We start from the raw sequence: 22660 nt of genomic DNA, 5'->3' as shown, positions 1-22660 counted from the left end.
GGAATACACGCAAAACCCTCCACACGTCATACTGCGATTTGCTTGTAGTTGTAACGAATTGAAAGTAATAGTTTTACTGTTTCTTTCGACGAAGTCATGAAAGCGGAACATATCAGGATGATTACCGTAGGAGTCGAAAAATGCAGTATTTTTGTTTCTCGATAAGTACAATATGACCCAATGTTCTCCCGAACTCGACGATGTAGCCGTGTTAACGATATATAGCGATGGGAATGTCGTCACGAATTTAGGTAATTTGTTCGCGGCAAATACTCCACGAAATAGGTCCTTCGCGAATTTATCTTTCTCCATAATTTCGGTCAATTGTAAACGTATCCATGTAATTTAGTCGAGAACAACGGTTCTATTTTTATCAATCTCAATCAAACTCTGAAATTCCGCGTACACAATTACTGCGATAGTTTCTGGTAATGAAGAAGCGAATTTTATTTCCAGTCTTAAATTTCCGTTTTTAACCAAATGGAAATGTGACGCGTTGCTTATCAAATCAGCCGTCAAATCATAAGCGAAAAGACAATTTCCTCCCGCGTAGTCTTCTCGACTGATCTGATTTCCTTCGTCTATATTCCATTGTCCAGTTTGAAGAAATAAATTAGCGTACGCCTGTATATAACTATTCTCAGCGAAATTTGGGGTAAGTGCTTTATGCGGTACACTACTACCGTCTACGTACAACCCAATGTGATTCAAATTAAAATGTTGGAAATTATATGGTGACAATTTTATGTCACCTAGAAAAGCATCCTGGGAGACTAATCCTATAACGACTTTTTTTGGTATCTGTCCCGTAAACAAATGGTCTTGCACGGCGCCCATATTTCCGCTAGGAATCGAAAAAGAAGTACATTCGGTGCGGGTAATGGGGTATTTAGCTCTTGCCATTTGTAAAACTTTGGCGTGCGATAACGGAATTTCCGGAATTAGATTTACTTTTCTGAGATAAAGGGATGCAGATTTGATCTCTAACTGACATTTTACATCACTTTGTAAACAGAATTCTTTGTTTGGTTTTCCGAAAACAAATTTCAAATCCACTAAGTTCAATAGATATCGAGGTTGTTGACATATATCTAAATGAACGACACCGATCATATCTATCGTCCCCTGTTGCGCAAAAGAGGCCATCTTTAAGAAACCTTGGTTTTTTTTAAATCGTCAAATTTAGCGGTCGTGTCGCGATAGAACAAAGAACTAGTTAGATGGCTCGTTTTTGCCGAATCACCAAAGGTTAGCATAGTTTGAATCATACTTTTATACGGATAATTATTAGCGTTGGACGTAACAGACTTTTCATTTAAAAATAAATGAACTTCTGGAAAGAGGCTGTGCAAAAATAAATTGACGGGTGCAATATTATCGGCAGGTGTAGTAACTGTACCATCCGGCGCAATAACAGCGGCTTTAGGGTAAGATCCATCTTCTTTTTTGATATCCACCTGAACGTGTAGAAGTGTTTGTGATAAATCAATATACGCTTCGGAATTTCCACTTATGCAAAAGGTTAATGATGAGTTGTTAGTAATGCTCGAAATGGGATTGTATTCGACCCATTCACCGCTGACGATACCAGTTTGAGACAGAGGAACTTGAAGAAGGTCCAATTCAGAATTAACACACCCGATCGAGTGGGGATGTAAAAGAGCCATAACACTTATGAAAATAAATCAGAGTGAGAAGGAAACGATGTTTTCTTCTTCTTAGATTTCTTTCGAGTGACTTTGCGAACCACACCACGTTTCCTTTTAAGTCCCAATCCAGTCATATCCCTCACTCGCTCCCTCGCTGATAACAGAGTTTCTTTGCCCGCGTTCATTGATCTGTTTCTCAGAGCTGTTGTGATTGGAATTCCACTTTCGCTCCAGTGTCAAGGGCTTTTTTACCCAGAAACACTGCTCCACTCTTAATGAGAGGGATAGCACTCCTAAATGCGGGTGCTTGTATGTTACCCAATCCATAACCTTTCTGAACACCTACACCAGTATACACGGGAATGGCTCCATAGCCGGCCTGATTCAAATAATATTTATCGTAATCATTAACGGCGGGGTTGTGCGGTTGTCGCCGCATGATGTTGGTCTCGCGTTGAGCTATACTAAAATGATGTGTTAAACACGACTACAGCGGATGTTATAGGGAACTCCAATCTCTTCGCGGTCTGAAATGTAAGGTAACGTGTACCTTACCACGCTCAAATTGGACTGGGTTCCCTAAGTCATTCATTATATTAATTTCGATAATTTGGATGTTTGGGCTGGCGACGGGTAAATAGTGTGGTTTAGTGAATATCGAGTCTATAGTTTCACCATCTTTCCCTTTAACACTAATTATTCTTAAAAGAGGTACGTTCCTGTCCCCCACGATCGTACTTCCAACGATATCGGAATACACAAACAAAGAATGTAATCCCACGTCCATATCTACGGTATGTGGGGCTAGCGTAGATTTCCTAATTTTCAATTCGCCTTCTTGCTTAAGAGAAAACCCCAATATCATCGCTATATTAGGAGGTATTTTACAGTAAAACCCCTTAGTTATATGAACCTCAACTCGTTTCAGATGTTTATGATATTTGAACTCGACCCTTTTATTCTCAAATTTAAACATTTCAAGTAAATCTTCGATAGAAGAGAAATTTGCTTTAGGTATATACCTAAAATCTTCCAACACGATATCATCCGTACCAACTCGTACTACCGGTTCTTCCTTGATATTGTTCCAAGTTCTAGGATAACCTATTTCCGCTAAACCTACTTCGTAAGACCCATTCAGCTGAACATTCTCCGGAAGGTAAGCTCTGAATTTGCTCAAAGTATTATCGGGAAAATAATTCAGCGAAGAATCGGATGGTAGAGTGATGTAAAAACTCATTCTAAGTCTACTTCTTGAACCCAACTGTCAAATTGCGGTCCGTACCCCTTCCAGCGTACGAGTAACTCGACTGAATTATCAGATTTGCGTCGCCTCCTGAGCACTTTTCAATTTGGAAAGCGCACGTCTCGAGATCTTTACCCACTTTTTGTACTTCTTCCTTGTAAAATACTCCCAAAATGGGTTCTGAATCTAAAGCCTCGAGTTTATATACCGGAGGTTGTCTCGGTATCCTCTTAATCACTCGAAACAGTTCTTCCGAAAAATTGGCAAGGTAGCCTTTTTCAAATAATCCTTTGTTTTTGCTAATTCTTACAATGTCACCAATTTCGAAATCATACATCGCTGGTGGACTAAAGTCAACATCTCCGTACAGGTTGTTCCAAATCATGTTAGAGTTTTTAGAGGTCACTTCGATTGGTTTACATTTAATTGACCGGTGGTAACTGTTATTATACGCTGCAACTAAATCTTGAAGCACGTCAATGTATATCATTGTATTTTTCCCGGTGAAATATCGATACATTCTTGATTTAAACGATCGAATAAACCGCTCGACGACGCTAGCTTTAACTTCCGAGTTCGTCGCGAAGAAATCTACTTCTCGTGATTTTAACACAGATTGAACGTTTTGACAGACAAACTCATTACCATGATCACTCTGCATCCGTTTCGGTTTTCTTCCTTGAGCTAAAATCTTTTCCAACGCGCTCACTATGGTATTCCCCTTTTTATCTTTCAATGGCTCAACAAAGGCAAATTTACTAAAAATGTCAATACAAGCCAATATATAACGATTTCCCTTATTTTGTTTCGAAAGTTTTTTTAAATCAATTAAATCAGCTTGCCACTGTTCATCAAAACCGTACACTATGGTCTTGTTTCTTTTATAGCGCCACTTGGCTTTTTTGTGTAAAGTATACGTGTCTTGATCTTGTAAAAACTTCCTCACGGTTTTCAGAGTAACTTTTATATCCTTTTCTCTAGCGGAAAGATACAACCCTCGAACACCTACGTACCCGCCTGAGTCCGCTACGTTGTAATAAACATTCTTTAATTCATCCATAATAGGTACTATTTACGAAATTGGGTAACGTATAGCCCCATAAAATGAAATCAAACAGCTCAATTAGGGAAAATATTAATACTATTAAGAAAGCGGTTAAGAGTTTTGGATTTTTCGAAAAAGAAAAGGTTAATATTGAGACGACATCAACAGCTACGGTTTCTGCACAACCATCCATCTTGGAATAATAATGTTAAATAAATACTCTCAACACACGCTTCACATTTTATTAATAAATCACAATTACACCGTTGCCCACTGTGATGGGTTAAGTGGTGGTGAACGGTACGATAGCGAATTCAGAATCCTTAATCTAGTATATATTTTTTTGGAACATTGTTGTTTTGTAAGGTTTCATAAAAGTTATTAGTGCCTATAGGATCGGTAACAGCTTTTGTTTTTCTGACAGCATCATGAATTAAATCAATAACGTTAGTTCCTAAAACGACTCGCCCTCCAATTTCCAATTTGCCGAGCTCAGACCATGATATATTTTTATTTTGCTGAGTCCAAGTGTACAACGAAAATGCATCATTGATAAGCCTAAGTGCAAATCCAGTAAAAAAATAAATTCAATTTTTTATGAAGGTGCAACGTTTTTTAACGAAATTTTTCCTTATATTGATATAAACAAGCCACTTAGCTCTGTCAAAAAATATATAAAATCAAAAGTTCACGATTTCAAATAATTTAAGATGTTTTAAGTAGATGATTATGTTTATACTAAAACAGTTTTGTTTAAATATTTTGTAGTAAGATTTTATTGTTGTGTATATTTACACTTGTTTAGTTTATTTTATTTTTAACTTTTAAATTTTATGTTTGTCATGTTATTTGAAAAAAATTGCTGTAATGAAAGGCTATAAGTCGCTTGATGACTTGGCCCTTAAAAATAAGTAACGTTTTTTGAAAATCATAAAAAAAGCAAATAAATTGAAAATATATATAAAACAAAAATTCCAGAAGCTATTTCTTCATACCACGTCTTTTTTACGTTTGTTTTTTCTATTGGTTGACGATTCCTAATTAAATATCGTTGTAGCGTTTGATTATATAAATTGAGTTTTTCAGATTGGTTCATATGGTCGTTATTGAGAATGGAATCTATTTCTTTATCCAAAGTGGGAACTTCAACTTGTTTTTCTTCGGTAATTCCGTTTTTCAGTCTTCGAAGGACGTCTTCGGATACTAATATCATTTTGCGGGCCATTTATTTGTTAACGGCACGACTTATCGCCGCTCCGGCTACTGAAGTAATGATTGAAAGTAGCGGTGCTAATAAAAAGGGAAGGAAACCTCCTTTTTGAACTAATATATCTCTTCTTTTTGAAAAAGGAATTTTTCCACAAATATGACGTAAAACGAAGCGATGTTTCTTTAACCGTCTCTTTTGAGCATCTGTTAATTTTACATTCCCACAGAGGACATTTATACAACATTCCACCAGCGCCAAGATAGCGTCACGACCCGCTAGCACTATTGCCGCTTTTCATTGTTTGGTATTACAAGTACATAAGTATTTCAAAAAATGAACATTCTTTGAAACTCTGTTCGATGTCGTTCTGTTCATTTTCCTTTGGGGACAAAAACGACAGCTTCTTCTCCTGGTATTACTCCGGTTCGTAGTCGAAATTCATCTGGCGTATTTGGTTTTAAGTCAATAAATAAATAGCCATAAGGCTTCTGTACAGCTTGACGAAAAGCATCAATGACGAATTTCGTATTGGACGGGGATATTTAGCTATATTTAGTACACTGGAGACGTCTCTAGCGGAACGAAATATTATGAGGTATTGAGAATTCAGGTTGAGGGTTCTCACCTCTTTCCCATGATAAAACAAATTTTGCATTAAAATCAGAACCGATGTGTTCCGATGATGTGATCCTCGTACAAATAAGTTTGTCACTTCTTTATTGTTTGCTATTTCACCTAATAAATCGTCCAGAATGATAAAATTTCTAATTTCAGGATTCAAACTAAAAGGGTCTAACAATCCTTCGTGAAATTCCAATGATGGATTACTTTCTAATACTGAATTAAATAAAAGTGGTTGATATTCAGTATAGCACCATATTACTCGCTCTGGTGGGGGATAAATGCAATATTTATTATGCTTAATTAAATTAGCGATAAAATGTGATTTTCCACACTGTGTTGGTCCCGCTACGAGTCCCGTGAAAGGGTGTTTCATGGTAGGATCCATTACTAAAAATGACGTACGAAATAAAAGACTTAGCAGTTTTAACAAAATATTTCTATTATAGTTTTAATTTATTCATCGTCACTCTTATACAATATTTTTTTAGAGTTGCATACAATATGAGCCATAATATTATCAAGTAAATCTTCTTTTAAAAAAGTATCAATTTTTGACGTAATTTTGGAATAACATAATTGGTTCATAGCGTGAAACAAGTGCATTTCTACTCTTGAGTTCCAATCCACCATTAAACACTCGTGCTGCGTTTGCGAAGGGTGCTCAACATCGCAACCATAACAATTCTTTTTTATTAAAATAGTAAGTACTTCGATTACAAATTTTTCAATTTCGCTATAAACTCGTTTCACTTCATTGTGGTAGGCCATCACTTCATCATATTTATCTAACAAAGCTTTCCAGGGACGATTGGTAATGGTAAATCCTTTTTTCGTCAAGTAACGCTTCGCGTAGTTAGCTCCAGAACCTTGCACAATTTCTCTAACGTCAACTACCCTTCTGTTTTTAAAAATACTTAGTTCGACTCGTTTCGTATCCGACCCGTCAAAAGACCAAACGGCGGTTGGAGTCAAATCGTTGTCCATGAACGTTGATATTTGATGACTTTCCCTCCGCAGTTGTTTGAATTCGTCTTCCGTAAGTGTCATGTCCGAACTTCCGTCTAATCTACCAACCTGGATAAGACACTCCGGAGTGACCGCAATTCCCTTGGTACAAGAAATGGGGAAAACTTTGCCGGTGTTCCTATAAAATTAGTTTTTAGAATAAATATCAAATGTTTTATGAGCGGAAAATTCTATTTACATTTCTCAAAAATTCTGGCTTCTTCTTAGACTTGAGGAGGATCCAAATGAACTGATGGTTTACTTGTGAGGAGTACGTTCTTTTTATACTTATTTTCCGAACTTTGCACGTTTCATTTTACTATCTTGTACAAGATTATAGTCATCTGGTCATTAAGCAAGCCACGGTGTCCCGTTCATATATCTAGTCAAAAATTCGATACCGCACCGATTTTACGTGCGAAAAAAAACTATACCACGATACCCCATAAAAATCAAGGGTCTTACACTCCACGTTGCCTTACGAAGAATTAATACCCTAGGGTCCACTGACAGTCCGGTCCTAATTCTCTAACGCGATACCCCACGATACCTTCTCGGTAGTGAAACCCCACGATACCCTATAGGAAGTGATACCCTCGGTCTCAGTTCTCTCTGATACCCTATTATCCACTGACAGTCCGGTCCTAATTCTCTCACCGCGATCCCCTACGATACCCCACGATACCTCCCCGGTCCCAGTTCTCTCACACAGCATAGAATCAGTGAAACCCCATGATACCCTATGGGAAGTGATACCCTCGGTCTCAGTTCTCTCATTTCAACTACTACTTATTATTTAGTTTTGTTATGCATTTCCTATTACTTAAGTAACTGCGAATCCAGTTGTGAGAATTGCCTTGGAAACCTAAACATTCAAGCTTTTGTAATAACCTTTTGTGAGGGACACTATCAAATGCCTTTTCTAAATCTAAAAAAACTCCTAAGCAGTATTGAGAAAGGTCTAAAGTATTGATTATTATTTTGTAAACAGTGGATACCGCTTGGTCTGTTCCTTAGCCCGACCGAAAGCCGAATTGGTGTTTAGAGAGTAAATTGTGTTTATTGCAGAACGAATTAAGTCTTATGAGAAAACATTTATCAAATATTTTAGAAAAGACGGAAAGGACTGAAATCGGTCTGTAGTTGTTAGGGGAATCAGGATCTCCTTTTTTAAATATAGGTGTAATCGAGGTTTGTTTAAGCCGCTCGGGGTATTCACCTTCCGAGAAAGATAAGTTTATCAGATAGACTAGTGGCATGAGTATATAATTCATAATATGTTTGATTGGTTTTGGGTGAATACCGTCAAGACCGGGAGAACTTGAGTGTGGAAGACTGGTGATGATTTCTTTAACTTCGTTTTCGGTCATTGGAAAAAGGGCACATGTCGAGTTATTGTTTTTAAGATTAAGAGGCGAATTTTCATCACTGTTAGAGTTTATGATAGTAGTAAAGTGAGAGTTCATAGTGTCAGCTGTTACGGACGTCGGACTTTGATTTGCAGATTTAGTTCTACCTGTTACTGTATTGATTATTTTCCACTTCTTCTTACTTGATTTGGCGGTTTCAATTTTTTTATAAACATAGTTGCTTCTGGCATTCCGTATCTGATTATTACAGTAGTTTCGATATGTGGCGTATGTGGCTTTATTTTCAGAAGTGGGGCGGCGTTTAAAATTTTTGTAGAGTTTTCGTTTAGTTTTAATTATTGGTTTTATATTATCTGTTATCCACGACTCTTTTGTTAATTTTAAATTTTTGTAAGGAAACACATATTATATATCAACGTTATATTATCGCTAAAATAGTTATAAGCTTTGTTGACATCAATAATTGAGTATAATTTTTCCCAGTTTAAACGTCCAATTCTTTCAGCGAAATTGATTAAGTTTTTTGTGACAAATCTTTAATTTTTACTGTTGTGTAGGTTTTTACTTTAGTTTCATAAGCGAATAGTATTGGGAAGTGATCCGAGGCATCTGCGCTTTTAACTACTTCTATTGATCCGGAAATATTAGTGAACAGATTGTCTATACATTTTGACGTGTTTGCAGTTACCCTGGTGGGTTCGAAAATAGTTCTTGACAATCCGAAACTAGAGAACAAATCAACTATTAACACGGGGCACGGGGTTTTAGAATTGAAATCAAAGTTAAAATCTCCAACAACTATTATATTCGATTTTGTATTAGCTAAGCTTCTTATGATTTCTTCACAAATATCAATAAAAAGTTCAAAATTGGAATGTCACCTGATAATTCGAGTTTGATGCAGTAACATTCGATATTTGCATTAAAAATACAATTTTTAGTGATCACAGAATATTTAATATCATTCTTTAAGTAAAGTCCGACCCCACCTCCAATTCTATCTCCGATTCCAGTAAAAACGAAATTAGGCATGTAAGTTACATAGTTGTTAGTGAACCAGGTCTCGTTAAGAGCAAATATGTCTATATCGTTTTCAGAGAATTCCGATACAAGGTTTCCAAGGTTGCAGTTAGCACTGCGAAAATTAGCATACACCACTTTCATACAAATTTTTATCAATTAGATAAAAAATGGGAAATAATAAACGTAATTAATTTTTAAGTTAAAAATATAGGTACTCCCTTCAAATGTTACAGTGAATTGTGATGAAAATTTAGCTTTACCCTCTTTAGATCTAATAAATTCTCTTAAGTTATATCTAGCTTCCTCTTGTTTTATCGTATAGTCATGAGATACAAATATTTTCGAACCTTTTAATTTGTATGAGTTTTTCATAATTTCCGCTTTTAATGGTGCATCTTCAAGTTTTATTATAATTCTTCTTATTTCACCCCTTCTGGAGATCTGATGGGGTTTAATTCTAAGATCTAGGCCAAGTAGTTCCTGGAATATTGTTTGTACGTCATGGGCCAGCTTAACTCGATCCTCACCAGGTTTCTCAGGAAGACCAGAAACCATTAAGTTATTTCTTATTCGATCTATTTCTAAGGAATCTATTTGTGATTTTAGTTGGACTATTTCTTTGTCTTTTTCGGCAAGTTTGACACCAGTGTGTTCTTTTAGGTTATCTAGCTCGAAATTTATACTGTCGATTTGGTCAATTTTATTTTCTAAGCTACCAATACGGGACTCATGTTCATTGACCTTTTTACATATTTTATCTATTTTGTCATTAAATTGTTTATTAGTGGCATTGATTTTATCAAATTCATTTATACTATCCACTCTGAATTTTTTAATATAAGATTAATATAATTTATAAATATTTAAAATGATGTAGAATAAATTATAGTACCTAACGTTATAACTTTGTAAATGACATTCGCCAAAGCTGTTTTTTAGAAAAACACCGTACCTTAACAAGCGTTGGTGGCTGAGTGGTTAGAGTAAATATCTTGCACGAGGCAGACCCGGGTTCGATTCCCGGCCGGCGCCCATATATCGCAAATTGATACTAAGACGAATACCGTGAACAATTGGTGGAAATCCTGCCATTGGACGTTGAGAGGTTGCATAACACTCAGCATTTGGTCCGTCCCAAAGTCAGTAAGTAGAGGTTGGAGAGAAAACGACCGTACAAACACAACAGACTCAACATCCACAATCATAAAACACAAACACAACAAACTCAACGTTACAAAAACGAAATACACAATCAAACTGAGTTAAAACCGTCGGTGAGCGCTAACGAAACAACACCATCGAAACCAAACCAAACCGCAAATGAATCCGTTAACGCTCACCGTCACCCGGTGGTTTTGCCAACCCTTCGAGAAACTGCGAACGCAGAGATTTCGAGAAACTGCGTACGCAATGATTAACTTTTGCACGGAAAATGCGTACGCGTTCGCAGGACAGACAGACCCACCGACCGACACGGTGATTGTAATACCCCTCCAGGGTACAAAGTACCCTCGGAGAGGTAAAAAGTTGGAACAATGGTTACAATTTTTCTGTTCACACTATTCAATTTTCTTGCTTACAATTAGTTGGTTTCAATTAAGTGGCCCAATTAATTGTATAGTGTGAACTGGGCTTTAACTGTTCTTCACAAAAATTGTTTATAATATTATTACTATATAATAAAATAAAAAAAGCTTCATGCTGTGGGTTGCGGCGGTTCTTCGGGTCTTTTCGGGTTTTCGGGTTTTCGGGTTTTGTCGGGTTTCAGGGCCGGGCCGGGCAAAATTTATTTTAATTTCTTACGGGTTGGGTCGGGTCGGGCTAATTTAATTCTAAAAATTTCGGGTCGGGTCGGATCGGGCAAAATTTATTTTTACGTTTTTCAGGTCAGGCCGGAAAAAAAGTGGGCCCGACTCGTCTCTACTTTCTATAGAGAGGGGATCTTGAAAATGGGTAACCCCATTAACCTGTCAGTTAGACGGCCAGCGTCTAGGCAGGGAAGGGTTTTGGAGATGTAATTCTGAGAATTTTGAAATGACTCTAAGAATATACCCAGAGTCGTAAAGTTAAGAATGTGAGAAAAGGGAAATAATGTGAATGTTTAAATTAAATATTAAGGCTGTTTATTTTATGCGTTACAGCGTACTATACGAGAACGTGACTTTCCGACTCCGATACAACAACACCGTAAAGACGCCGATTCCGTTTAACAGCGGCATTCGACAGGGCTGCCCTCTTTCGGCAATCCTATTCACTATCGCAATTGAGCCACTCAACGTCATGCTCCGGAAAGCCCTGACATCCCAAACACTAATCCGCGTCACGGCGTGGTTCACTCCACTTTCGAGGATGACCTTAACGGTCTGATACGCGAAGAGCGGCAATTCGAAAGGTTCTTCCAGAGCCTCGCCACGTACTGCACCGCTTCCACCGCCACGGTCAATCGCGTAATCGATAATCAAGGTGACATTCCTTCACGTTCGGACGGCGGGAAGTTCCATCACTTACACGGATCAGAACTGGGCCGACCTTGAACGACGACTACTGAAGGTGCTGGGTCGCTGGCGACGGATTCGTCATCTTTCCTCCATCCGTGGCCGGGTTATGATCGCAAACCAAGTTCTGTGGCATCGGTTAAAAGTACTCGAACCTCCGCCAACTTTCGTCACTAGCATTCAACGTTATCTCGTGAATTACGTTTGGAATTCCACGCACTGGGTCGCGGCAGAATTCCTGTTCGCGGATTACAATTAGTAAACGTCGCTGCCAAGATTGACCCATTTCGAATTCAATACGCTACGCGTCTCTTTGCCGATCCGGACCGCTCGGATCCCGGCTTTCGTCTCGCGTGCTCGCTATGTCAACTACCCGACAACCGGCCGCAGGATTTTTCACGCGCGCTCGCCATCAGCCACTCGACCGTCGCAGAATCGTCTCGGGACGTTTTTCTGGAAACACCTGTTTTGGAGTCAACCGTCGTTCGAGATGTCTCCTGCAACTCTCTTACCTCTATCACGGCTCCAGCACTTTTCCATAGAGGTCTTCGCCACTTGACCAATTACATCAAGCCCAACGGTGCCTGGAGGCCGGCATGCGACCATATGCACGACGGCCGCCCATTGTGGTCTTTCGAGACTCAGCTGGCCACCGCTTTCACCGCCATCCAACGGTCTTTCCCCGGTTACCTCGACGCCGACGGCCTTCGAGAAAATGCTCCTTTTGGCAATGAAGACTCGTCGATCTTTTTTGTCGAACACAACAGTGGCGCGAGGTGCGTAAAGACGCAATTGTCACGAACCACGAAAACGAGTGATTTCTACGGACACGTGATCGCCAAGCGATATCCGGTATGATTACCGATGACCCCAGGTGACGTTATAGCACCTACTTAGCCGATGTCCCCATGGTTGTGGTCCATCGTCATAGTGCCCTACGCCAGCGTCCACCTAGCGAGATTGACAACCACTGGCGGTGCCTCCACAATGCGCTTCCTTCTCCCACGCGGTTGACCCATATCGACCCTGAAAACGTTCCGTTCCCAGCATGCCCTTTCTGCCCCGCCGTGGGAACAGTCGCTCATCAGTATTTCGACTGCCAATGGCGCGTCGTTTCGCCGCGCGACTCCTCCGACTCGTGCGCGACCACGTTCACTCCTACAGCGACTACTGGTTCCTAGCGGACGGCAAGAACCATCAATTCTACAATTTCGTCTTCCTGCTTGGCAAGAACGACGGGCGGCCTGACAAATGACAACTTTGAAGAAGTTGAAACGCGGCTTTTTAGAACATTTCGCGCGCGCCTCAAAAGTCGGTTCGGAGTTAAACGCGCCTTCGCCCAAAGGAACGATTCAATGCCACAGTTCTCCGACACGTGGGGTTTCGACAGCCTGGACTTGTAATTTATTGCAATTAAATTGTGATTACATTTTAAATGAAGGATTCTCCCTACTCTTGCCATATTTAGACAATTAGAGAATGAATTGTAACGCCTCTGCGATGAGGACGTCGATCCCCCACGCGTAGGTGATTGAAAATTTTAAATATATCGAATTCTCGGAATGTTTTTTACACTCCCTTCGTTACATTACCTCATAGCTAGAGGTTGTTTTTGCTTCTTGTTGTAAGAAATTGTAAATAATATGTATATAATTGCTTTCCACACCACTTTCGTCACATTTAGAAAACTAAATAGAGAAATGTAACGCCTATGCGATAAGGACGTCGATCCCTTTCGCGTTAGGTGATTTAACATTCACACACTCAAAACTTACTGTTGAAAAAACAGCAAAAACGGTTTATAATTTACAGCAAGGTGCAGTTGAAGTGGGTTAACAGCAGTTTGTCGTAAAATTTACAGCTTTCTGCTGTATTTTGAAGAAAACAGTAGCGACTCTAAAAATTCATATTCGTACTGTTTTTAAAATGTCAGTTATATTAAAATTAACAATATGAAACCGTGGTTGACGTTTTACTTCAAAAATGCGTAAAATTTACCACACGTTGCGGTTTTTTTCTGTTATAAACGGCAAGTGCTAGTATATAAAACAACTAATTATTATTTAGTTGTCAAAACATTTTTAAAATCGCACAAGATTCCTTTTAGTTTTAAATATAATAATATCCGATAAAAATATTTTTATATACTCTTTGGTATAAGTAGCACCCCACGCAAAATGCTATATTAATTACAACCCTTGTTCATCGTGTGCTTAAGAATTTGAAACCAAGTTAATAGTTTACTTTCCTTTGGTTTTCCCTATAACTCTAAAGTACAAAGGCTCGAGCTAAACAAGAATAACTAGAGTTGTTGTTATTCCTGATAGTTTCAATTAAGATTTACTATTGAATTATGAAAATATTTTCCAAGTTTTTTTCATAGTAATTGAAATTTTTTTATATATTTCTATCATGAATTGATTAATAAAATGTTTGAAAATATTTAGTTAGGCCTAAACCAATGTGATAATGTTTTGATCCGTAAAATGTTTGATGAAATTTTGAAATAAGTTTGATAACTAGAACTACGGCAAACACTGGAATTTTACCGTATTAAATACGTCTGGAATGAAGGTTAAATAAACAGCAATACTCCTTAAATATAACCATGAATCTATTTAACCCATGAATATTCAACTGGAATAGCCTAGGTAACCTCTGGCGACGCGTGGGGCGGAGCCAATTTATAGCGACGGAATCGAAGTAGAACTCAGCTGTGTCAGCTGTTATTTATAAGCAGTCGAAGCGTTAGTTCCTAAAATGACGCGCTATGGTTATGTTTCCTTTTTGCAGTACTTATCATTAATCTATTTAAATAAATAGATCTATTTCATATTATTATTAGAATAGATTTTATTAGAATAAAATGATAACAGAGCATTTATTATTTAATAATAATATGGCAAAAATTGACTCAGGTTTTCTTCCAAAGTTTCACCGAGGCTTAGCTTTTCAGAGATAGGTTGTATGTTTAAATTGTTATAAATCTCACAGACACTCGATAGCGTAAGATTGCTTTCAAAATATCGGAGTAACATTCCTTTTTAATTTATATTTTTATACTAGAAAGAATTATAACTGTAAAGCTTATTTTGAACAAAATAACGTGAACCGTACCTGAGAAGTCATTTCGCGGCTATTCTGCTCTCCGAGCTCTCGTAAACGTCATTTTAGCGCCAGATAGTTTACGCATAGACGAAGAATTTAGCCGTTCTTCGTCTATGGTTTACTAAACCATAGACGAAGAACGGCTAAATTCTTCGTCTATGCGTAAACTATCTGGCGCTAAAATGACATCATTTCCGAATTCGTTCTTATTGGCTTAAAGAGTAAATCACTCGAATGGCGCGAAAATAGGCTCCGCCCCACGTTCCCTCAGAGTATACCGTGGCTAATGATAGAGTTGGATATTCATGGGTTAAATAGATTCATGATATAACTTTATCTTGCTGTATTTTTAAACAGCAGAGTGTCCCGTAAATTTAAAAGGAAGCATGACAATAAAGAAAACAGTCAGAGTTGGTTGTGAAATTAACAGCATTCTGCTGGCATCTATGCTGACCGCAGATTACTGTAAAATTTACAATAATATTTTTCTGTGTGCATTATTTATCTCGAATCCTCGAAAAGTTATATACACCCCTTTCATTTTCATTACCTTTTCACTTGAATCCATTTTTTTAAGTTCTCCACTCTTCCTATTGTTCCACTGTAAAGCGTCCAGTTTTGATACCAGTTCGGCGGATTAAAGGGCAACGCAAGTGACCATGCAGGGGGGGTAAATTATCTTATAGATAAAAAGAACGACTGCGCATGCGCTATCTGCCATAGCCTTTCCCTCTGTAAAAAAAGCAGAACCATATTTGCCGAATTTATGTCAGCGAAGAAAATCGAAAAATTCGCGAATGAGAGCGAAATTGCGCCACGTGGCTACACCAAGGAGAATAAGGCTTTCGCGCTGTATAAAATCATCCTTGGAAAACCGACTTACGGCTTGTTGAAGAAAACATAGTTCCCCCCCTGCATGACCACTTGCGTTGCCGTTTAAGTTCAATAAGTTGACACGTATTTGTTGGTCCTATTCCTATCGGCGGCGGCGTCTGGTTTCCCATCGGCGGCGCGAACGACGACGTAAGCTGGTTTCCGATCTGCAGCGTGAACGACGACATCAGCTGGATTTGATTTCCGGGTCCAGTTCCATTTGGACCCACTGAAAATATTTGCGTGGTGATACTCGACGCTATGCTCACTGCGCTGTTTAATTGTTTAATTCGCCTATTTGTTTTACTTTTGAGGAGCGTTATTTTATCTATCAAATCCTGAGCTTCACTCGCATCCTTTTCAATTTCTTTGTCGTCGTCTAAAAGGCTTATTACCGTATTATCGAGTTGAGAAAGTTTGCATTCTTGTTGTTCTAGGATCGCTAATTCGTCTTCTAAGTCCTCGAAGGCTGTATTTTGGTTTCGCAGAGCTGTTTCTAACGAACTGTGCCTACGTTATTAATAAAGGCCTGCCGCCTGCCCTAAATGGGTCAGAGTGTGCAATAATTGGTGGCTTTACCGGGGAGTCGGGGTCCGGTTCTTGTAACCCATAAGGACGGTGGCGCACTGGGAGATGTTAGCTCTGGTCAAATGGTCCTATCTCCCCCTCCGACTTCGGTCAGGTATGGGCTGGAAACTGGGCTTCGGCTCAGCCTAACGGAGAGGGTCCAGGCAAACTGGCCGCCTCGGAGGATTGGGTAGCCTGCTGTGGTGTGGCGGGTCTCCGTATGAGGCGCAGTGGTCTGGTTTTCCTGCCTTTTGGAGCCCACCGGGATATCCGGTGCCAGCTGTGCCGGGTTATGTGGACCGCTGGGTGCCCATCGTTCCCCTTAAGGAGCTCTTTCTGAAGGGTATGACTCTCTCTACCTACTTAGGTAGGGTGTCGGCTGGAGTTGCTATAGCATCCACTCTTATGCCCACTGCTGTGTGCGAAGTGGGGGGTTGATCGTCCCATTAATTGTTGCACCTTCTGCTGGGTTGAGTGGCTTGCGACGAAGGTGTGACCATCAGTAGTATAGGGTACTACTACCCAAGCTGGATTTGTCACCGGTCCGGGCTTTTCGATGATAGACCTCCGGTGGTGTGGTTTCAATCTTACCGGTACACCGGGCTATAAATTCCGACATACTGTGCATGCTCTATAACTTTGGGAATCACAGGAGGTTGTGGCTTGATCGCGAAAAACCTTTCTTGTATTGTATTTTTCAAACATTTCAGAAACAAATATCGAAAATTAGGCGTGACCAGGCTTTTATTAATATCGTAGGCACCGGTCAGAGCTAGAAATGGTTTAGGAGAAACTTATTGGAGTGTAGACGTAGTTTTATTATGTACAATCTACACTCCTACAAGTTCCAACGTTCACGTTTTCAAGGGCTGGCTTCACCTAACTATGATCAGAAGTATATAATATATATCTTCCAATAGAAGTATTCATCTACATATTTTGCTAATGTTCTCGTTTAAAACACGACGTACCTACGCAGGCTTTAGTGGATTTAAAAAAAAAACGTTTGGAAAGAAGACCGTCATATCATCTGGAAAATATGCTTTGCCAAAAGCTAAATATCCCTACGGAGTGTAAGTTTCATTATTTACATCTCGGTAAATTTTGAGTCGGGACTCGTTATGTGCTACACATATCAGTGATATGATGATAATTTCACGCCCAAGGGAATACGCTTCGAGCCAACGAAGGTACTTGTTTCATTATAATGGTTACTTCTCTCTTAAAATATATATTATGTTCTTCAGATACAAGATATTTGGAGTAAAGGGTTCTATGTATATTCTAAAATAATAGAAGAAAATATACCTTTCTAGTTACTTCCTACTCACGACTTCGACAGACACGGAGATTGTTTACGGCCTTTCAATAATCCATTATTCTTAGTTGCACCTGCACCTCCCCGATACAAAACGCGCAAAACCTTCTAAATATTTAAAAAGGTTGCGAGGGTGTAAATTCCGCGAGAGAATACAAAGCGGAAAAAAGGCTTTCGAAAGAAATTTTAATTACATTAGCGAAGTATAGGATCAAAGGCTTTACTTTTTTATTGAAAATATTCCTAAAAGCTTTCGTGTATATTGGGTTTTATTACGAATAGTGACTTTTGACGCGGAAAACGCGGATATTTTTAGCTACTTTTCTATCCGTAACAATATTATAGGGACTTGAAACGCTGTCTGTTATAAATCGCGGTTACCCGAAAGGATTGGTTCGATGACGCGGGATCTTCCTGGACTGTCATCCTCCGCTTTGTGGCCGATTATATATAGCGTCGTTTGCGTGTAAACGCAAATTGCCGGAAGTAGCTTTTAGTGTTCAGGCCCGGTGATCTCTTTGCGGGGAGATAATAAAAAATTGATCTTTGATTGACATTTCTCACGTGACCTCGCGATGGGCCTTCGGAGACCGTGGCCACCATCACCGCTGGTCAGAGAAGATCCGAGAGCCAAGATGAAAGGTCAGGAAGGTAGCAGCGGAAAATCGCCAACCGCGAATAATCCCTACGCAATTACAACGTACTCTACAACTCCTAAAATGAGCGCCTTGAAGCCCTATACAACCAGATTTACTGTGCTATTCGCTAATTATTGGACTTCGAAAATGGAGGTGATGTACTTTCAGTTGCGTTTTGCTTTATGTTGCAATTTTTTGCTTTTTTCAAGCGGATTTGCATGATTATTCCTTTCTAAGTTTCTTTCACGTAATTAGGTTAGATTTACAAATTAAGTCTTTAACACTTCTGTCTTTTAAAATTCAGCTGCATATCCGTTATTTTTGTTAAAAATTGGGTTGGAAGCTGTAGTTTAGTAATGTCTGTTTGATTAATCATGCTTTGTCCTTCGTGAGTCGTGACTCAAGTAACCACAAATTTTATTTTTGCGTGTTCGTGATTTTTTTCGAAATTCATTTTATACGCATTCGTTGTGAAAGCTGGTCTCATTTAGTTTCGTTACTTAGGTGTAGCGCAAGTTTCATTATTTTAGTCGATTTCGATACATTCGAAAAAGACCGCTTTTCAAATTGTTTGAAATTAATTTGGTCGCAATCCGTCTCATTTCCGGTGGGGCTGTTTACGTTACTGTCTCCTATTCATTGTTTGGTTAAAATAGTTTCCGCTAGTCTCCCCAATTTGTCAGTCTGATAACGACGTGAGTGCATTCCCTTTTGTTATCGTTTTTTCCCCATCAGTTTTTAGGTTTTTGTGTTTGAGACTATTTATGATTTTAAAATATATCGAAAAAATATTGTAAATGGCAGCTGATACAAAACAGGTTCGTTAAGTAGGTTTACTTGGAAACAAAGTTATATTCGGAGTTGTCACAATCAAGGCTTAGCCGTAATCTAATACATTTTTTCTTAAAATGTCTTTTAAATAATGAATTTCCGTTGAAATTTGCCTCTTAACGATCCTTCTTCCTGAATGCTACGCCCTGTTGCCTTGTGAACTTGTTGAATGCTGCACATTTAGTTTCATCTGAAATTAAGCTTTATGACTCATGGATATTGACCAAAATTCCTAGAATCCATCTAATGGCAAAATTTTAATTTTTTAAGTTCACAAACCCTGAGATGCCAGGATACGTGGGTTTTGCTAATCTTCCAAATCAAGTTCACAGAAAGTCTGTGAAGAAAGGGTTTGAGTTTACTTTGATGGTTGTTGGTAGGTTTAATGCAGTGCCAATTATAATTTTGTTGATATTACTACGCCATATTTATTTGACATAATTTGAAGGTGAATCTGGACTTGGAAAATCTACGTTAATCAACAGTTTGTTTTTAACTGACTTGTATCCTGAGCGCTACATTCCAAATGCTTCTGGTAAATTTTAAGAGTACTCTTGTTTAGTATTTTGTTACAAAATTGTGTAATCTTTATGCAGAGAAAATCAAGCAAACATTGAAGCTTGATGCTTCAACTGTTGAAATTGAAGAAAGAGGTGTTAAACTTCGCTTAACTGTTGTTGACACGCCTGGTTTTGGAGATGCCGTTAATAACACTGATTGGTATATATTTTATTATTAGAGGCTATTTAGGACTTAGTGTTTAAAAAAATATTTTTTCCACACCTCTGATCTCATAATGAGGAGTAGCATTTGCTAAGGCCTCACCCCTAAATTACCTAACAAATTCTCAACCCTCCCTGAATTACAAAAGCACCATAAACCTTTAAATCATGAAATTTCTTTCAAAATTAAGCAAGCAGAAATCTAATATTAATATGAATGAGAAAAACAAGTATTAAATTGCTAGTGTACCTTAATTTAATTGATAATTTAGGTTGCAGTATAGAATTAGGATATGTGATATAAAATTTAAACAACTCACTCATTCCCTCCTCCTGTAACTTTAAAGTAATTTTTGTAGAAACCCCCGTACTGAGTTATGTAATTTTTGAATGGCCCCTTATCTATCTCCTTCTTACTTGAAATTCTGTTTTCACACCTTAATATCGCCTTTCCAATAGCTTCCGATCAATCATTCATTACATCGATCAGCAGTTTGAAAGGTTTTTGGCTGACGAAATGGGTTTGAATAGGAGAAACATAACGGATAGTAGAGTACACTGTTGTTTTTATTTCATCTCTCCGTTTGGGCATGGACTCAAACCTTTGGACATTGAATTCATGAAAAAACTTCATACCAAAGTTAATATTGTACCAGTCATTGCAAAGGCAGATGCGTTAACACGAAAGGAAGTCATGAGATTGAAGAAAAAGGTAAGCTTTCCTAATTGGCTATTTTAAGGGATGTATTTGAAAACTCTTAAAATGTGGTTCATCTTAGATTATGGAGGAAATCCAAGAAAATGGAATTCATATTTATCCATTACCTGATTGCGAATCTGACGAAGATGAGGAATACAAGGAACAAGTTCGGCAACTTAAGGTTCAATGATTTTTTTTAGAAATATTCAATTTTGGAATGGTTCAAATATTTATATGAATATAGGAAGCTGTCCCCTTTGCAGTATGCTCCGCATCGCAACTAATTGAAGTTAAGGGTCGAAAAACTCGAGGCAGACTTTACCCTTGGGGTGTTGTTGAAGTTGAAAATCCAGAACATTGTGATTTCATCAAATTGCGCACAATGTTGATGTAAGAAATGGTTTGTTTTGTTTGAATTATCCAGTTTGATTATTTATTTATTACACTTCAGAACCCATATGCAAGATCTGCAAGAGGTCACGCAAGAATTGCATTATGAAAATTACAGAGCTGAGCGTTTAGCGGAAAGGCCAGTTGCGATTGGTTACAAAAAACCAAGTGGTGGAGGTGAAGAAAAAATATCTGAGAGAGACAAAATATTGCAAGAGAAGGAAGCAGAACTCCGTCGCATGCAAGAGGAGCTGCAACGAATGCAGGAACAAATGCGACAACAGGATGACCCCTCATCGACTCCATCTCCGACCCCTCAATTTCCAAGCTCGGCTTCCAGTTCTTAAAAAAAAAACCTTATTTCTTAATCGATTCACCATAAATGAAAACTGAATTTTTGATAATATAAGAAAACAAATTTTATTAAATGGTCAGAATTTCTTTCGGAACACAAATGCCTCTAGTCGTTCTACGTTGTTATTAATTATCTCGCTTATTTATTTTATTATATTTTTTTACTCAAACTTTTTTAACTTTTATAACCTGGTAGATGTGCCACATTTAGTGCATTTCTCATTTTATTCAAAGAGCTGCCGTGCAATTTAAAACTTAGTTCAAGGATATTTTAAATAAAAATTCCATTGTAAGCGGACAGATATCCTTGTAACCATCGCATTTCCCAAATTCCAATATTTTCCAATATACTTCCAACGGATACTAGCTTTAAATTCTATTCTGACCAAGTGTGCCTTTCTCTATTTTCCCCTAAAATTTAAAAGAAAAAATGATAACAAAGTAAAAATGACAAGAAGGAAATACTATTTTTAGTCAGAGATGATAATTGTATTAGACAAAAATTATATGATTGACATAACCTATATCCAAAGTATTACGCGCTTTGTCTTGTTTCGTGTTTTCTCTTAATTTTAATCATACATTTAAAAATAATCCAATTAATGGCAATAATTTGTGTTGTAGTAGCTTAGTGTGCCTCATTTTTAGTAAACTGGTTCTTAAAAATATTTGGTTTTGTTTTTTATTTTTATCAAATAAACGTAATATATATTAAGTTGAAATTAAAGACATTGATACAATACTTCATGGAAAACATGAAAAAAGATTACCTTTTATTAAATGTTTACTGTGAAGTATCAGTCCTGTAATTTTAATTTTTTATATATTTAATCTTTAACAATGAACAATATTTTTTACCTATATGATAAAATATAAAACACCTTAATAAAAAAAAATTTACATGAGATCATTCATCTTACAAGGAGAGGAAAATAGTTTTAAAAAAAATTCCTGGCCCATGGGGGGATCGAACCCACGACCTTCGCGTTATTAGCACGACGCTCTAACCAACTGAGCTAATGGGCCTCGAGATAACTTTGCCGTAAGTATATATTTCATCCCAACGTAACGTAGAAATATATAGTATAGTGCTACTGCAATGGTCCTTTATCAACGCTATTTTCACAATGGCCGCCGTTTGTTTACACTTCTATCTTGTGATTGGTTAATTTTAAGACCATGGAATTCTTACAGTATTTTCAAGACTATAATGCTCGAAATCGAAGGATTTTTAAAATTTTTACTTGCATATATTTTTTAATTCGCGTACTTTATGAATAATTATAAATGGTCGATAGAAATTTACACTTTACACACATAGATAAATTTACATAAATTTCGTAAACTGTGATGCCTAAAACCATAAGTCTATAATAACAATATAATACGCTTATGCTTAAACTAATAGACAAAATATACAAAAATTACAGACTGCAAAAAATATATCTAATAATAATTTGGGGCAACCGATTGCGTGTTCCGTTTTCACTCG

The 22660-nt window shown here is 37.8% G+C and overlaps 2 protein-coding genes and 1 non-coding gene across 6 annotated transcripts; 2 read left to right on the top strand and 1 right to left on the bottom strand.

Moving 5' to 3' along the window:
- The first annotated feature begins 52 nt into the window (after window positions 1–52).
- LOC149926928 (uncharacterized) lies at window positions 53–11617 on the top strand. 4 transcript variants are annotated; one of them, XM_090159176.1, is made up of 6 exons: window positions 53–251; window positions 5027–5208; window positions 5291–5311; window positions 5377–5573; window positions 5647–6474; window positions 11314–11617. In XM_090159176.1, the coding sequence occupies exons 1-4, from the start codon at window positions 173–175 to the stop codon at window positions 5485–5487; spliced, it is 393 nt and encodes a 130-aa protein (XP_090015302.1). In that variant the 5' UTR covers window positions 53–172; the 3' UTR covers window positions 5488–5573; window positions 5647–6474; window positions 11314–11617. The 4 variants fall into 4 exon arrangements, with proteins under 4 accessions (XP_090015302.1, XP_090015301.1, XP_090015303.1 ...); XM_090159175.1 differs by having other exon boundaries at window positions 5377–6474; XM_090159177.1 differs by lacking the exon at window positions 11314–11617 and adding an exon at window positions 6538–8380 and having other exon boundaries at window positions 5377–6474.
- Window positions 11618–18861: 7244 nt separating this feature from the next.
- On the top strand, window positions 18862–21818 carry Septin1 (Septin 1). The gene is made up of 8 exons (XM_090158793.1): window positions 18862–18989; window positions 19273–19378; window positions 19451–19537; window positions 19599–19722; window positions 20184–20436; window positions 20504–20605; window positions 20669–20814; window positions 20876–21818. The coding sequence occupies exons 1-8, from the start codon at window positions 18969–18971 to the stop codon at window positions 21159–21161; spliced, it is 1125 nt and encodes a 374-aa protein (XP_090014919.1). The 5' UTR covers window positions 18862–18968; the 3' UTR covers window positions 21162–21818.
- A 302-nt stretch (window positions 21819–22120) lies between these two features.
- Window positions 22121–22194, bottom strand: TRNAI-AAU (transfer RNA isoleucine (anticodon AAU)). The gene has a single exon. It is a non-coding gene; the product is annotated as a tRNA-Ile (tRNA).
- Window positions 22195–22660: the final 466 nt, after the last annotated feature.

Source organism: Leiobunum rupestre, chromosome 9 (genome assembly GCF_980474605.1).
Source record: "Leiobunum rupestre chromosome 9, qqLeiRupe1.1.hap1, whole genome shotgun sequence".
Taxonomy (NCBI): Eukaryota; Metazoa; Arthropoda; class Arachnida; order Opiliones; family Sclerosomatidae; genus Leiobunum; species Leiobunum rupestre.
This window is presented reverse-complemented; position numbering and strand designations above follow the sequence as displayed.

Coding starts and splice junctions, on each gene's coding strand:
- LOC149926928 (XM_090159176.1), top strand. CDS start 173: ATGACCCAATGTTCTCCCGAACTCGACGATGTAGCCGTGTTAACGATA. Junction 252..5,026: donor GAATGTCGTCACGAATTTAG/GTAATTTGTTCG, acceptor TGAGTTTTTCAG/ATTGGTTCATATGGTCGTTA. Junction 5,209..5,290: donor TCGCCGCTCCGGCTACTGAA/GTAATGATTGAA, acceptor TTTTTGAAAAAG/GAATTTTTCCACAAATATGA.
- Septin1 (XM_090158793.1), top strand. CDS start 18,969: ATGGCAGCTGATACAAAACAG. Junction 19,723..20,183: donor GCCGTTAATAACACTGATTG/GTATATATTTTA, acceptor CCTTTCCAATAG/CTTCCGATCAATCATTCATT. Junction 20,437..20,503: donor TCATGAGATTGAAGAAAAAG/GTAAGCTTTCCT, acceptor GGTTCATCTTAG/ATTATGGAGGAAATCCAAGA.